Below are 16017 nucleotides of genomic sequence, written 5' to 3' on the forward strand. Positions count from 1 at the left end.
CTGCTGCAACAGACATGCCCCAAATCTCAGTAGCCTTATAAATCTTTGTTCCCTTGTGTTTAGGGGATCACACTGATCAAAGATCAGTTCTTGCCTCTAGTTTCAGATTTCTGAAAGGAGAAAGCTGGCTGGAACTATTTTTTTTTTTTTTTTTTTTTGATGATGAGAAACAATGCCGTATTTTATTTTATTTTTTTTTGCGGTGCGGGCCTCTCACTGTTGTGGCCTCTCCCGCCGCGGAGCACAGGCTCCGGACGCGCAGGCTCAGCGGCCATGGCTCATGGGCCCAGCCGCTCCGCGGCACGTGGGATCCCCCCGGACCGGGGCACGAACCCGTGTCCTCCGCATCGGCAGGCGGACTCCCAACCACTGCGCCACCAGGGAAGCCCCTGGCTGGAACTATTAATGAGTAGCACCTCCAGCCTTTGACATGGCAAGTAAGTGCAAGTTTCCCCCGGGTCAGTTGGACAGTGTGGAAGGTAACTGGACTTGAGCCTTCCTGGGAGTCCATTCCATATGACTGCCCACAGAAGTGAGGGAACTCCACTAGTCCCCTTAGGTCAGGGAACTGTGCAATGTGAATGTCCCTTGGGAGTAAGTAAGGAACCTGCACATCTGGTCTTCTCAGAGAGCAAACATTTGGAAGCTTGCCATGACAGCAGGCAAGATAGCATTAGCCAAGAGAGAACCACAGTGACACCAGTGAAGTGGGAATTTTGCCTCTCTTCGTGCAGCTCTGCCCGCTACCCGACCGTGGGCAGGAAGAAGATAGGGAAGGGAGGTGGAGGAAAGAGGAGGAGCTATCGGTGGCCCCTCCCCCATTGCAGTTTCCCAGTCAATTCACATTCTCCCAGTTGTGACAGTACCTGTTTCTAGTTCTTTATTGATTTTATATTTTAATCCAGTCCTTTAATCCTTTGGAATATATTTGGTTATATAGTAGAATAATTGTCCTGGTATTATTTATTGAATAATCTCTTTCCCAACAGATTGAAATGTCACCTTTATCATACTAAATGCTGTATGTATCAAGAAATATCCAGGAGTGGGGAGGGAAGATGTTTAGACTGAGATTTTAAATCAAGGTGTTGAGTTGGACTGGATTTTTTTTAAAAAATAACAAAGTGTACAGAAAGCTAATGGATTTATCTAAGATATTATCAAGAGTTAGGGAATGGCGACTTGACATGGTTCAAGGCAGTGGGTGGAGAAAAATAAAGGCTTTGTCATTGGTACCACCATCAAATTCAGCCCAGGTAATAAACTGCCCAGGCCAAAAAGAATTACTTTTCACAAAATTGGGGAACATAATTTGCATCTTATTTTGTAATCTGCTTTTTTCTACTTAAGGTATTGTAAATATTTTCCTATTCCATTATTATTCTACAAGATGATTTGTAGAAAACAACATCTTGGTTAAGAATCATTGTAATTTTACCTGCTTTCCAGTGAATTCCATTTTGAAAGTACAAATTATACTATGTAAGCTTAACTTACAGTCAGATAACTTGATGAAAGTGGAAAGCTAATGAGCTATATTACAGAGAACGTTGATCTGGACAGAGACAAATGGCAGTCTAAATTCTTGTGTCATCTCTGAGAGCTTAACCAAGTTTCTTAACCCCTGAGTCCCTATGACTTCATGTTAGGCAGGAATGTGTACTCTGCATGGTGGTTTTAGAAATCAGAGAAGCCACGTGTCCAGAAGGCCTGCACAAATAGACACACTCCATTGACTTGGTAACTGTTATTGCTGTTGATTCCATCTCTTTTTACATTATGACACTCTAATATTAAATTCAGGTGTGTCAACAATGATGCTTAGTGGTTATTTTGAAATGTCAAAACATAATTGCAACTATGGCTCATTATTTCCTGTTATACAGAATTTTCTTTTAAATCAACTCAGTAAAGATATATACAAGCCTCTGCTGATTAACTTCTCAGCACAAACTACAGCAGCTCAAACTCAGAATATTATCATGTCAAAACTGGACAAAAGAAGAAAGGGAGTTTTTGGACCGCCTTTGGGCAAGAAAATGGTAATTACTCTCTGTTTCTATACGTATAGTACAGCAGTGGTCCTATTCATGGGCATTGTTACATTCAGAACGAGGAAGCCAGATATACTGGTACTGGATGTCTTTTTGTGCAGTTTTTTTATCACAGATTTTGGTTAAGTTTTCTTAAAAGTGTGTTCAGATTTGTATGTGCATCAGGCAACTTGACATTAAAAACAAGCAGTTGCCCTTTGAATTCGAAGTAGAATATACATCTGGGAAATTACCTACCTTCCTAATTCTCTCATTAACATTTTTACTCATCGGAGTCTTTGCTTCTTGCTCTCTTGGCCTTTAAACAACCAAGCTATCAATTGACTTTTCCTCTACCAAGAATACACTTCCCGGGCTTCCCTGGTGGCGCAGTGGTTGAGAGTGCGCCTGCGGATGCAGGGGACACGGGCTCGGTGAGAGGCCCGCGTACCGCAAAAAAAAAAAAAAAAAAAAAGAATACACTTCCCAACCTTACTGTCATCACTCAGAGGTTATAATCATTTTTAAATCACACCTTCCTCATTTATTTTAATGTACTGAAGTTGTACAAGGAAAAAAGAGAAGGAATACTGAGAAAAGTTGCATGAGAGGATTAATAGGTTCTAAACTCTTAACTATAAAGGTTAGTAATAAGACTGTCTCCCTGTTCCTTGGTAACATGGATGCTAAGGGATATTCCTGATGTGAAAAGAAACCATCATTTCTCACATATGTACCCCACAAGAAGATAATCTGATTCTTTGCCTGAACATTGTTTGCACCATAGGACACTATATTAAGATGTTAATATTTTCTAATCCCTCTTCTCCTTTCATTGTCAGGTTGTCTTTGTAGATGATGTCAATATGCCTGCTCGGGAGGTGTATGGGGCTCAACCTCCTATCGAGTTACTTAGACAATGGTTAGATCACTGGAATTGGTATGACCTAAAAGATTGTTCTATGATCAAACTAGTGGACATTCAAATCATGTGTGCTATGGGACCTCCAGGTACGTTTTCTGAGTTTGTGATTAAGATTGAAAATCACTCTGGCTATATATAAAGGGCAGGAGAAAGAAAGAAAGAGAAATCGGATAACTTGAGTTACAATGTTTTGTGTATATATTTTCTATGTCTGTACATCGTGACCTAACAGAGTGACCACAATGATCAACACTGCAGAGTGGGTTGACTTGCTTGGAGTCATTCTCATCAAACCAAACAGCTCTTCCAAATCCTTTTTCTTCCACCTTTTAGGACTTTGCTTTCCATTTCCTGTTCCTGCATTCTGAGGTCCCAGATCCCCTGAGAACCCAGATCCCCCTGGGGAAGCTCATTTTCCTCTGTTTCATTCCTTAAAGTTGCAACTGTACGAAACATCCCTGCTTCAATAGTCATCTTTCCCCTACCCCAATCAATTCCCATTTTAGTGAGTCTCTGGATTTAGACAGACTGTGGAGGGGGAATTTGAGTAGGAGATGGCCAAAATAATTAACTCTTAGAGATCCTTTATACTTTTCAGGGGAAATTTGTAAACTCAAAGAGATCTATATGTAGGGGAAATTTTTTATTTTAGAATATCTGAAACAGCTTGATTCAACTGACTGGACATTTTTAACTGTTCTTTTCCTGAACTCAAGCTGGTATCCTATATTTTTAAAAATTCCCCTTCTTGATGTACTATGTCTTCAAGGAATCTCTCTGGTATTTGCCTCTGAACCACCTGACCTTTATCTGACCTATAATGCAGACAGTTTGCTCTGAGTCAGTAATTGCTCTCAGTACACTCCCTGGGCCACTTTGAATGCTTCCCCCTCCCCCCACTCTTTTTTTTTTTAATTCTATTGCTCCTGGGTCCCAGACTTTAGCTCCACTTTGCCTCTCCCCCACTACCCAGCAGTCATTTGTACTAAGTGTCCACTTTCCTGGCCTCCTCAAGGACTGGACAGAGGAGCAGGCTAAATCCATGAGGTGTCTTTTCCTCTTGGACCCCATTTTCTAAAAAGACCACCATTTCTGAGCATTCTCTGGGAGGAAGGGTTGAAGATAGACCTGGGTATATGATCTCTGACCTTTCCTTCTACAGCTCTTTTACCATCTCCTTAAGCTTGCCCAGGTAAATCAGTGTTTATTATAAGCTTCTAAATACATAGAGATACATAACTGTTTTGATCTATAGGCAACTAGTTACATGCTTTCACACATTATCCATGTTTTCAGAATCAGCACAGTATAATAGTGGTAGAAGCAAAAGACAGATTTACCGGGTTTAAAACAAACATAAGACATGAACTTACATATTTTTAAGCAATATAAAGGTATCATGCACATTTAACACCACTTCTTTACCAAAGATTTCATGATAGAATCCCTTTAAGGAGAAAATGCATTTTGTCTATACATGTAAAGATGATAATATCAATCAATTTTGTAAAGTGATGTTACATTCTAAGTCTGTTACTAAAACTTCATATTTGAAAATGTAATCAGTATTTTGTGAAAATAAGATAACCCCCCAGTTTTTACAATTACAGGCAGCCAGTGAAGTGGCCATGTGAACCACATAGACTAGTGCTAGGGAAATTTATTTCAAGATGTGGGGGAAGAATGAGGCTGTATGCCAATGTCATGCTGAATTTCAGCCATGTGGAAAGGACCCTAAAGTATGGTCAGTGAGAATCACCAGGGTTTTGTTAATACTGCATACAATATTAACATTGTATAATATTGTATCTTAATATTGTATTGTAATGAGAATGTTTGACGGTTTACTGCTTTGGGCTATGTATGAATCATGGAGAAGGTGGCCATTGGTTCTTTCTGTCTGGTCAAATTTCCTTTGGTAAATACACTTGACCAAGATTATATCTAATTAGTTGAACTTATTCAGATCATTGAACTAGAAAACAACACCTTGAGGTTGAGGAGAAAACTGTTTTGAGGTCAAGGTTATCCAAATAATCGATTATTCTTCTCTGTGTGCTGTGAATTTGTCCATCTTGCGCGTTGTTTTATGCTGTAAAGTGTAGAGAAAATGCTCTGGTATATATGAATAACACTGTTAAGGGTTATCCTTTTTAATATTTAGGTGGTGGTCGAAATCCAATAACTCCTCGATACATGCGACATTTCAATATTATAACAATCAATGAGTTTAGTGATAAATCCATGTTTACAATCTTCTCTAGAATCTTAACCTGGCATTTAAGAACCTGGTAGGTAATTGAAGGTGTGTTTGTTTTTTCATTGGGGGGGTGTAAAATCTTTGGGGAACATGTCAGTACAAGTAGTGCTTCTCAAACTTTTCCATGAAAGCACCTTTAGACGTGGAAGAAGATAACAGGTAACATTGCTTCCCTCCTTTGCTCCCATCTCCAGGTATGGGAACATAACACAAAGGGACTGCAGTATCTTTCTCTTTTTCCTTTATTTTTCTGAAGTCTTGGATTTTAACCTAAAAATCCATACACATTTTGCCTCACGCTGTATAATATATCCATGTTGGAATGATCAATGTTTTGAATTTTTGCCACATAGTTCAATTAATGCTGGAAAGATTGCCAGGTTTATCCTGTGACTTTGACACCCAGTAGTAAAACTCTTGAGTTCCCCAGAGGTGTCCATGTCCAGGTTTGAGTATAACCTTGGAGCCTGTACCCTGGGGAAATATTGCTCCCTAGCTCTGGACACTCAGCACTTCTCCACAAGATACTTGGAGGTCGGGGAGCCAAGTGCACCTGAGCAGTGCAAATCTTGCTCCCTGATGTGGACACCGTCCTCAGGAAATTGTCATTCCTTGCCCTATCCAGTAATGATGGAGGACCCCTTGTCAAGCCAGAAGTGAAATAGAGCCAATTTTTTCAAATGGATATTATTTCCCCATGTTCTTTCTACCCTAATTATTCCTTTTGCCCTTAAAAAAAAATCCTGGCTCATTGTTCATTTTACTTTCTTTTTACTCTCCTTTTCTTGTTCACTTTTCTTTATTTTTTTCTGTGTTTTTATTTTCTCCCTTCCCTTTCTCTGAAAATACCCATTTCACCAGTGTTCTTCCAGGGATTCTATCTCTATGCAATTAAGAATGCCAGGGGGTGAAAGAGGTTAGGAAGCATCGTTTAGTGGACTCTGGGTTTAAGTTACTTAATATGGGTTCCTTGGCTGGCTTTTCTGTCAGTAGTCTTAAGTTCATTAAATTCGTCCTGCTTACTCATGGAGTTCCTTTGAACATAAAATAAAATAATGAATGGAAAGTAGCTTTAAAAGAAGTAAAAATTCTATTATCATATCAAGAAATGGTAATTTTGTAAACAAAATCAATTGATTTAATCGTAAGAAAAAAGTCATGCTAGTCATACTAAATATCATTTATGTATCATAATTCTGTATTTGCTAACATTTTTCTTTCTTTTTACTTAAAAAATTTTTTTAAGTTATAAATTTCCAGACAGTTTTCTAGATTTGACCACACAAATTGTAAATGGTACAATGACTCTGTATAAAGAAGCAATGAAGAATCTCTTGCCTACTCCAGCCAAATCTCACTACCTGTTCAACCTCCGAGATTTCTCCCGTGTCATTCAGGGTGTGTGTTTGTCAAGACCAGAAACAGCAGAAACCAAAGATGTGATTAAACGTCTTTGGGTTCATGAGGTAAATCTCCATGTTACTGATATATGATGATGCAGGAAACAAAGATTTTACCATGCCAACAACTGCGTAAAAAGAAGTATTCAGCAATTTAAGTAGATGGATTCCACTATTTGGCATTCTGAAGGCCAATGGCCAAGATAATGTCTAAAAATACTTTTCGCTAATATGTTTTATGACATTTAAGATGCCTTATCTCTCATTTTCAGGAATTTCTGTTGATTTATAGGCTATTTCAAAGTAGGTATCATTCTTGGTCTCCTTGAATTGACTTAATCCTTGTTAGTTTGACTTCAAATAATTTTGAGATGAAACACTTTTGTTTTCATTAGAAATGAATGTATTTATGTTCATTACTTACTTGTAGTGATATTAGATGCCAAAAGAACTACAGAGTAAACTAGATTTGAGAACATAGAAACTATATAAAAATATATTTCTCTTTGGGAAGAGATACATGGGTGAACATTTTCTTGTAAAAACTTGTAGAGGAAGGGCAGGAGAGAGAGAAAAAGGAATACAAAAAATAATGCATCAAAAATAATAGTTCAGGGACTTCCCTGGTGGCACAGTGGTTAAGAATCCGCCTGCCAATTCAGGGGACATGGGTTCGAGCCCTGGTTCAGGATGATCCCACATGCTGTGGATCAACTAATCCCGTGAGCCACAACTACTGAGCCTGCTCTCTAGAGCCCACAAGCCACAACTGCTGAGCCTGCGTGCTACAGCTACTGAAGCCCGCATGCCTAGAGCCTATGCTCCGCAACAAGAGAAATCACCGCAATAAGACCGTGCACCGCAACCAAGAGTAGCCCCCACTCGCCCCAGCTAGAGAAAGCCCGCGCATAGCTACGAAGACCCAATGCAGCCAAAAAAAAAGAAAGAATATTTTTAAAATAGGCAAAGAATATGGGAAAGTGGGAGGAAAATTTTCTCTTTTTAATATATAACTAATATGGTTATTTTAATTTTAATTAATGTAGTTAGGAAATCTAGAAAATGGAAATGTACTGCTCTGTTAAAACCATGTGTTACAGAGACATAAATTTCAGAAAGGCTTTACCAAATTCGATCTTTGTAGGCTTTTTAGATCTACAGTTTGAATTTTTATATCCTCACACATTCAAATATATGCCCAAGTGAAGGTCCATTCCACTCAGAAATTTTGGCCACAGCAAGGTCCCTAAAAGTGACTCTTTGGAAAAGTATGATCTGCAGATTCCACTGTAGGTCACTTAATTGCCTGAGTGGGGTCCATATTCTGGGACATGAACACAGGCTGTCAGCCTGGTAGGCCACGTGGGTGACAGAAATGTGCTGAAAGGTATAGAGGGAGAGTGGCGAGAGGGGAGGATGTCATTGACTTCACTGAAGGAGCACATTACCTAAGACAGCATTTGGTCACGGGCCAAATCTTCCTGTAGGAAGCATCTCGCATCCTCCAGCTCGGGAACTTTGCCCTTGATATTCCTTCTACCTAGGACACTCCTCCCATTATCCACACGGCTTGCCCATTTACCTCCTTAAGATCTCAGCTCAAATATAACCTTACTATAGAGGCTCGTCTTAGACCATCTCTACGCGCTATAGCTCTTCATCCCTTGTCTCACTTTATTCTTCATAACACTGAGTGTCACTTGACCCCGTCTATATTTTTGCTTACTTATTGTCTCTACTAGAACAGAAGCTTTATGAGAGCAGCAGCTTTATTTAGTCACTGCTTTCCGCAATGCCTGATACATGACAAGCACTCCAGAAATATTGTCAAATGAGTGCATAAAGGGAAGAAAGAAGGCATCTTACTATCCATAACATGCTTCGTCACGTGGGATTATAATGCTTTGCTTTCTTCCAATCATGAGAGCAGTTCCTATTTGCTGTTGTATATCTGTGGTATGTACAGTTAAACTTTTTAGCCTTTTTCAGATCCTGTCCTGCCTCAGATGTCAGATTACTGAGTTTTGACAATGGCTGTTGAGCTCTTTGGGCATTTAATAAGGTTCATAATATAATAACTCTTCATTTTTAGTGACTACTTCATATTCATATAGTGTCATGAGCTTAAGTCCTTGGCTCAAAACCTTGAAATGGCACCTGACTTTGTGGGGAGGAATTTGGAATAAAAGTCCAGCAGTCCATAAGACCTTGTATGTGTACCTTTCCCCAGTTTTTTCAGGTTACCTCCTGCTCTCACCTTCGTTCACCCACAACACAGCCCTCCTGGCTTTTTTCTGCCTGGAATGCTCTCCCCCCAGGTGTTGACCCTCTGGGCTGGCTCCCTACTGCCTTTGATCAAATCTCTCCTTCTCTGTGAGGCACAACGACCACCCTAATTAGTGCTGCAGCCTCACATCCCACTAGCAGTTCCAGTCTTGTTTGACCTGCTCTATTCTTCTTCTTTCCGTAGCAGTTCCATAGCATGTATCACCTTCTAACATGCTGCACAGTTCATTTGTTATGTTGGTTGTCCATCTCCCGCAGGTGGCATGCCAGCTCCTGAGGGCAGAGGATTTTTTTCCCTCACGGATTTGTCCACAGTGCTGAGCACAGTGCTAGGCACATTGTTCTCACCGTCTCAAACAATAGAAAGTGATTGAGCTTAACACTCTTAACTTGCGCTTTATTTCTGTTTACTCAAAAAGATTTCAGTACTTTAGGTGACTGTTTCCTCTCCACACACTTTTGCCAAACTAGACAACCCAATATAATTTCACTAAATGATTTTTGAGATATAAAACTGGCTTACTATTTTGCATTCCCTTTGGTTTCTGCATTGCTCTCAATCGTTAATGTGCCTAACATCTGGTTTGCTTGTTAAATATAGATACTCAGCACAAGCAACCCAAGAAAAAATAGATAAATTGGGTTTCATCAAAGTTAAAAATATTCATGTTTCAAAAGACACTATCTAGAAAGTGAAAAGACAACCCATAGAAGAAAATATTTGCAAATCATGTATCCGATGAGCATCTAATATCCAGAATACATAAAGAACTATTACAAAGCAATAGTGAAAGATGAATAACCTAATTTAGAAGTGGAGAGAGAAATAGACATTTCTCCAAAGACGATATACAAATGGCCAATAGGTACATGAAACAATGTTTAACATCACTAATAATTAGGGAAATACAAATCAAGGTCACAGTGAAGTACCCCCTAGCACCCAATAGGATGGCTGTAATTAAAAAAAAAAACAACTGGATAATAACATTGCTTGTGGGAATGTCATATGGTGCAGCTGCTTTGGAAAACAGTTTGGTAGTTCCTCGAAATGTTAAACATAGAGTTACCATATGACCCAGAAATTCCACTCCTAGCTATATACCCAAGAGAAGTGAAAACATAGGTATACACAAAAACTTGTACATGAGTGTTAGCAGAAGTATTCATAACAGCCAAAAGTGGAAACAGCTCATACACATTAGTTGATGAATAGACAAACAAAATGTGGTGTGTGTGTGTGTGCTTATATACACACAGTGGAACTCTATTCAGCCGTAAAAAGAAATACTGATACACGCTACAACATGGATAAACCTAGAAAACATTACACTAAGTGAAAGAAGCTAGACACAAAAGGCCACATGTAATATTTTCCCATTTATATGAAATGTCCAGAATAAGCAAATCCATAGTGACAGAAAGGAGATTACTGGTTGCCAGGGGCTGTGGCGGCATATGGGGTGGGGATAATAATAAGGGAGTGCTAATGGGTACAGGGTTTCTTTCTGGGGTGATGAGAAAGATCTAGAATTAGATGGTGGTGATGACTGCACAACTATGTGACTATTCTACAAAAACCATTGAATCGTATGCTTTAAAAGAGTGAATTTTATGATGTGTAAATTATGGACCAATTAAAGCAATTTGTAATCAAGACCTTGAGGCAAATGAATTCAAAGCACAAATACAATATAAATATGCCAGAAATTACTTCCCCTGCAAAGATTTAGATTTATAATGGAAAATTATATGTGTCAACTTTTAAAAATATAAGGGATGGCAATGGAATAATAGTCGCCTGTATGGAAGAGAGGAGGGCAGGTATCAGCAGAAGTGAGAGTGAGGGAGCTTGCTAAGGTATTGAGAATGTTCTATATCTTGATCTTGGTGGTGGTCACCTGGGTGTAAATATGTGTAAAAGTTCCTGGAGGTGTACACTTAAGATTTTTGTACCTCGTGTAAGGAGATTTTTAAAAAGAAAAACAAAAAGATCTTCCCAGTCGCCATCCTCAAAACTTTTAAGTCAGCAGGTCCAGAGTGGGGCCCTAGATTCATGTGTGTTGACAGTCCCTGAGAAACACTGCCTTAGGTTCTTGCTAAATTGCAGCTAGATAATAATATACTTGATTCATGCTTAGACACTGATGCCCAATATGTGAGGTTGTCTTAGTTTCCTTTTTCTCATAAGAAGGAGGAGGTCTTCAGTATCTCAATCCGAGGAAGTGACTATTGTCATATGTTGGGAAACTCAGTTGTCCCATAGAGGAATAGCTTTTGAACTGGGGTGGGGGGAGTATGTGGGAGGCTTCAGTCATACCATTTGTGTAGCTACTGCTGTTAGAAAAAAGGATGACACTATTATGTCAACCAGACAGCAGTGAAAACATTAAAATCATTACTCTTTTTTTTTTTTACATCTTTATTGGAGTATAATTGCTTTACAATGATGTGTTAGTTTCTGCTTTATAACAAAGTGAATCAGTTATACATATACATATGTTCCCATATCTCTTCCCTCTTGCGTCTCCCTCCCTCCCACCCTCCCTATCCCACCCCTCTAGGTGGTCACAAAGCACCGACCTGATCTCCCTGTGCTATGCAGATGCTTCCCACTAGCTATCTATTTTACGTTTGGTAGTGTATATATGTCCGTGCCACTCTCTCACTTTGTCCCAGCTTACCCTTCCCCCTCCCCATATCCTCAAGTCCATTCTCTAGTAGGTCTTACCCCTAGGTTCTTCATGACATTTTTTTTTCTTAGATTCCATATATATGTGTTAGCATACGATATTTGTCTTTCTCTTTCTGACTTACTTCACTCTGTGTGACAGACTCTAGGTCCATCCACCTCACTACAAATAACTCAATTTCTTTTCTTTTTATGGCTGAGTAATATTCCATTGTATATATGTGCCACATCTTCTTTATCCATTCATCCGGTGATGGACACTTAGGTTGCTTCCATCTCCTGGCTATTGTAAATAGAGCTGCAATGAACATTTTAGTACATGACTCTTTTTGAATTATGGTTTTCTCAGGGTATATGCCCAGTAGTAGGATTGTTGGGTCATATTAGGTAGTTCTATTTGTAGTTTTTTAAGGAACCTCCATACTGTTCTCCATAGTGGCTGTACCAATTCACATTCCCACTAGCAGTGCAAGAGTGTTCCCTTTTCTCCACACCCTCTCCAGCGTTTATTGTTTCTAGATTTTTTGATGATGGCCATTCTGACCAGTATGAGATGATATCTCATTGTAGTTTTTTTTTTTTTTTTAGTCTTTATTGGAGTATTATTGCTTTCTCATTGTAGTTTTGATTTGCATTTCTCTAATGATTAATGATGTTGAGCATTCTTTCATGTGTTTGTTGGCAGTCTGTATATCTTCTTTGGAGAAATGTCTATTTAGGTCTTCTGCCCATTTTTGGATTGGGTTGTTTGTTTTTTTGTTATTGAGCTGCATGAGCTGCTTGTAAATTTTGGAGATCAATCCTTTGTCGGTTGCTTCATTTGCAAATATTTTCTCCCATCCTGAGGGTTGTCTTTTGGTCTTGTTTATGGTTTCCTTTGCTGTGTAAAAGCTTTTAAGTTTCATTAGGTCCCATTTGTTTATTTTTGTTTTTATTTCCATTTCTCTAGGAGGTGGGTCAAAAAGGATCTTGCTGTGATTTATGTCATAGAGTGTTCTACCTATGTTTTCCTCTAAGAGTTTGATAGTTTCTGGCCTTACATTTAGGTCTTTAATCCATTTTGAGCTTAAAAACCGCAAAGTTAGCAGAAGGAAAGAAATCATAAAATCATTACTCTTGAACACAATTAGGCTGATTCCAAGGCAGTTTGTAATAATTACATTTCTCAGTTCTGTAGTGTTTTCACATTTGTTGTCATTTCATTTTTGCCATGCATCTGAGATTTGTACGGCGGGTATTACTACTTCCACTTTATAAGGTGAAGAAGCTGATGCAGACAGGTTTAATGTTAGAAAGTTTGCTGACAGAAATATGCATTACTTGTTTTTGTGTGTATTAGTCTACTAGTGCTGCCATAACAAAAATACCACAGACTGAGTGGCTTAAACAACAGAAATTTATTTTCTCACACCTCTGGAGGCCAAAAATACAAAATCAAGTTGCCGTCAGTGTGGATTTCTGGTGAAGGCTCTCTTCCTGGCTCACAGAGGGCCTCCCTATGTCCTCACATGGCCTTTCTTCTGTGTGTCTGCAGGGAAAGAGTGAGAGCTCTGGTGTTGCTTCCTTTCCTTGTAAGGACAGCAGTGGATAGGATTAGGACTCCACCCATATGAACTCATTTAACCTTAATTATCTTCTTAATGGACCTTTCTCCAAATACAATCACATTAAGGGGGTTAGGACTTCAACATATGAATATGCGGGGGAACATAGTTCAGTCCCAAACAGACTGCAACCAAGGGACATTCATACCACTCTAAGGAAATACTTATTTTATGTAGCAAGCCTGATTAACTACTTTTTGCAGTCCCACAACATGTGCAGATAAGCAGAGATTTATTTTAGTAGATTGCCCTCTGCAATTACTTACAACAAAAATAAGACAAATTTGCCCTCCACCTAAGACATTCCCTCTTTATCTAGAAAATGTACTTTTATTAAAATATATATATATATATATATATTGATTTGACAACAATTTTCAAGATGTTATCTGGCTGAGAAAAGGAAAAGATCACTTCAAGGGAGTTGCAAAACCCTAGATACCAGTGCCCAGCTCTGTTATCTATATCTGAGTGAGCAGCAAATGCAGTCACTTACCTTCTCTAGTCTTTTTTTCCCTTCTGTAGTCTTTAATGCTCTTTGCATATCTATAATCTACTTCAGTTCCCCCAATTTACCTTTATTTATTGACAACAGTGTAACTATGTATTATTCCAAATATATACAGTTAAAATTAATATTTAAAGTGAAAATTATTATGACCCAGTCCTCATTTGGATATACCTTTAATAAAACCCATAGAAATTTCTTGAGAGCACCTTTTATATTACTTGAGATGAGCACAGAAATGAAACTAAAAAAATAGAAGAGTCAGTTCTTAAAGCTGCTTTTTAATTATTATACAGGTTCTTAGAGTGTATTACGATCGCCTTGTGGATAATGCAGACAGAAGTTGGCTGATCAACTACATTCAAGAAATCTTGAAAAACTGTATGCATGAAAATTTTCATGAGCTTTTTCAAAGTTTGGATTTTGATAATGATGGAGTGGTGGAAGAAGATGACCTACACAGCTTAATGTTTTGTGATTTCCATGATCCCAAGAGAGAGGATACCAACTACAGAGAAGTTGCAGATGTAGATGCTCTCCGGGTGATAGTAGAAGCTCACCTAGAAGAATACAACAATATGAGCAAAAAAACCCTGAACCTTGTCTTATTCCGATTTGCCATAGAGCACATCAGCCGAATTTCCAGGATCCTGAAGCAGCCTCGCAGCCATGCTCTTCTGGTTGGTGTTGGAGGGAGTGGAAGGCAGTCTGTCACCAGATTAGCTGCCCACATGGCTGATTCTTCAGTTTTCCAGGTTGAAATCTCCAAGGGCTACGATAATTCTGAGTGGCATGAAGACTTAAAAGTGATCTTAAGGAAATGTGCAGAAGGGGAGATGCAGGGTGTCTTCCTGTTTACAGATACTCAGATTAAAAAAGAGTCATTTCTAGAAGATGTCAACAATCTTCTAAATGCTGGGGAGGTTCCAAATCTCTTTGCATTGGATGAGAAGCAGGAGATATGTGATAAGATGCGTCATTTAGATCGCCAACGGGATAAAACCAAACAAACTGATGGAAGCCCCATAGCTCTTTTCAACATGTTTATCGATCGCTGCCGCAACCAACTGCATGTTGTCCTTGCCATGAGTCCAATTGGAGATGCATTTCGGATTCATCTTAGAAAGTTCCCTGCTCTTGTTAACTGCTGTACCATTGACTGGTTTCAGGTATTGTCATGTAAATTTATATAGAGTTCTAGAAATATTGAATCTCCATCATGAGCATGACTTATTTTAGAGCCCCCCACCAAATTGTAGCTTAGCAGAATTTTCTGATCAATAATAATGTATTTTATGAAATTATAATTCAAAAATCATTATAATAGAATAACTTCTTATTGCCAGTGCATACAGTCATTGACATCAATTTATTGTAGAAAGTTTTAGGATAAAGTTGTGTATCAGTCAGGTTCCTGACAGGGAGCAGAGAGCACCCTGGAAGGCCTCACTGAGGAAAGTTGAATGAGGGGACTGTTCATAGAGGTGTAGGCAGGATTAAAGGAACTTGAGAGGGATGGTCAGGCAGGAACTGGTGGAGTATAGCAAGAAGATGTTACTACAGCTGGGTAAAAAAGGGAATGGGGGGAAGAAGTGTTACTGGAACTTGGAGCTGTGGAAATAGGAATGTCTGATAGGAACAGGAACCCAAAACCTAGAGCTCAGCTTCTGCTAGAAAGGAAGAAGGGTAGAAATGCCTCTACCTCTTTTTTTTTTCCAGCCTCTTTCCATTAGCAAACCCAACAGGACATCAAAAGGAAGAAAGCCCCAGAGACCACTTTTTCTAGTAAATTTCAGTATCAGGAAGTGCAGAGCAGACAAGGGGGTGGGGTAGGAAGTTTGCAAGCTATGGCAGAGATCCTGTAAGTGAGATCTAACACATAAGAATTTTTGACCTTGGGGAATTTACATAGCCCCTTTGTTCCTCCATTTCCTGCTAAGATTAATTATTTCACGAAAAACATATTTATTGAACTCTTGCTTTGTAGCAGGTCTTATCCTAAAGCTGGAGGTGAATAGGAAAATGAAACAGACTAGGCTTCTGCTTTCCTTGAGTTTGCTTACTTACTTGCAAATTAGTGGAAAATAATTCATCATACAGGGTAGCATGTAGGTTTTCTGAATCAGTGACCTTTACGAGGAAAGATGAAGGACAAAAAGTGCCAGTTTTGAGAGGATCTGGTAAGAGAATAAATTAGTGAAGACAAGGAGCTACATAGAAGGAATGAACGGCGTGAGAGAAAATCAGGGTGACAGGGGCACAGTAACTGAGGGGGAAGTCGTAGAGCTGAGGTCAGAAAAGTGGGAAGC

The 16017-nt window shown here is 39.0% G+C and overlaps 1 protein-coding gene across 1 annotated transcript in view; it reads left to right on the forward strand.

Annotated features, from left to right (window-relative positions):
- DNAH7 (dynein axonemal heavy chain 7) overlaps positions 1-16017 on the forward strand; it is a gene marked incomplete at both ends in the record, with an annotated part of 244845 nt that overhangs the window by 134041 nt on the left and 94787 nt on the right. Inside the window, 5 exons of the mRNA XM_082658909.1 lie at positions 1887-2042; positions 2876-3044; positions 5123-5249; positions 6465-6684; positions 14005-14877. Coding sequence (XP_082515035.1) covers positions 1887-2042; positions 2876-3044; positions 5123-5249; positions 6465-6684; positions 14005-14877 — 1545 coding nt within the window. The remainder of the gene's footprint in view (positions 1-1886; positions 2043-2875; positions 3045-5122; positions 5250-6464; positions 6685-14004; positions 14878-16017) is intronic.

This window comes from Grampus griseus (assembly GCF_964374135.1).
Source record: "Grampus griseus genome assembly, chromosome: 7".
In the NCBI taxonomy this organism is placed as follows: domain Eukaryota; kingdom Metazoa; phylum Chordata; class Mammalia; order Artiodactyla; family Delphinidae; genus Grampus; species Grampus griseus.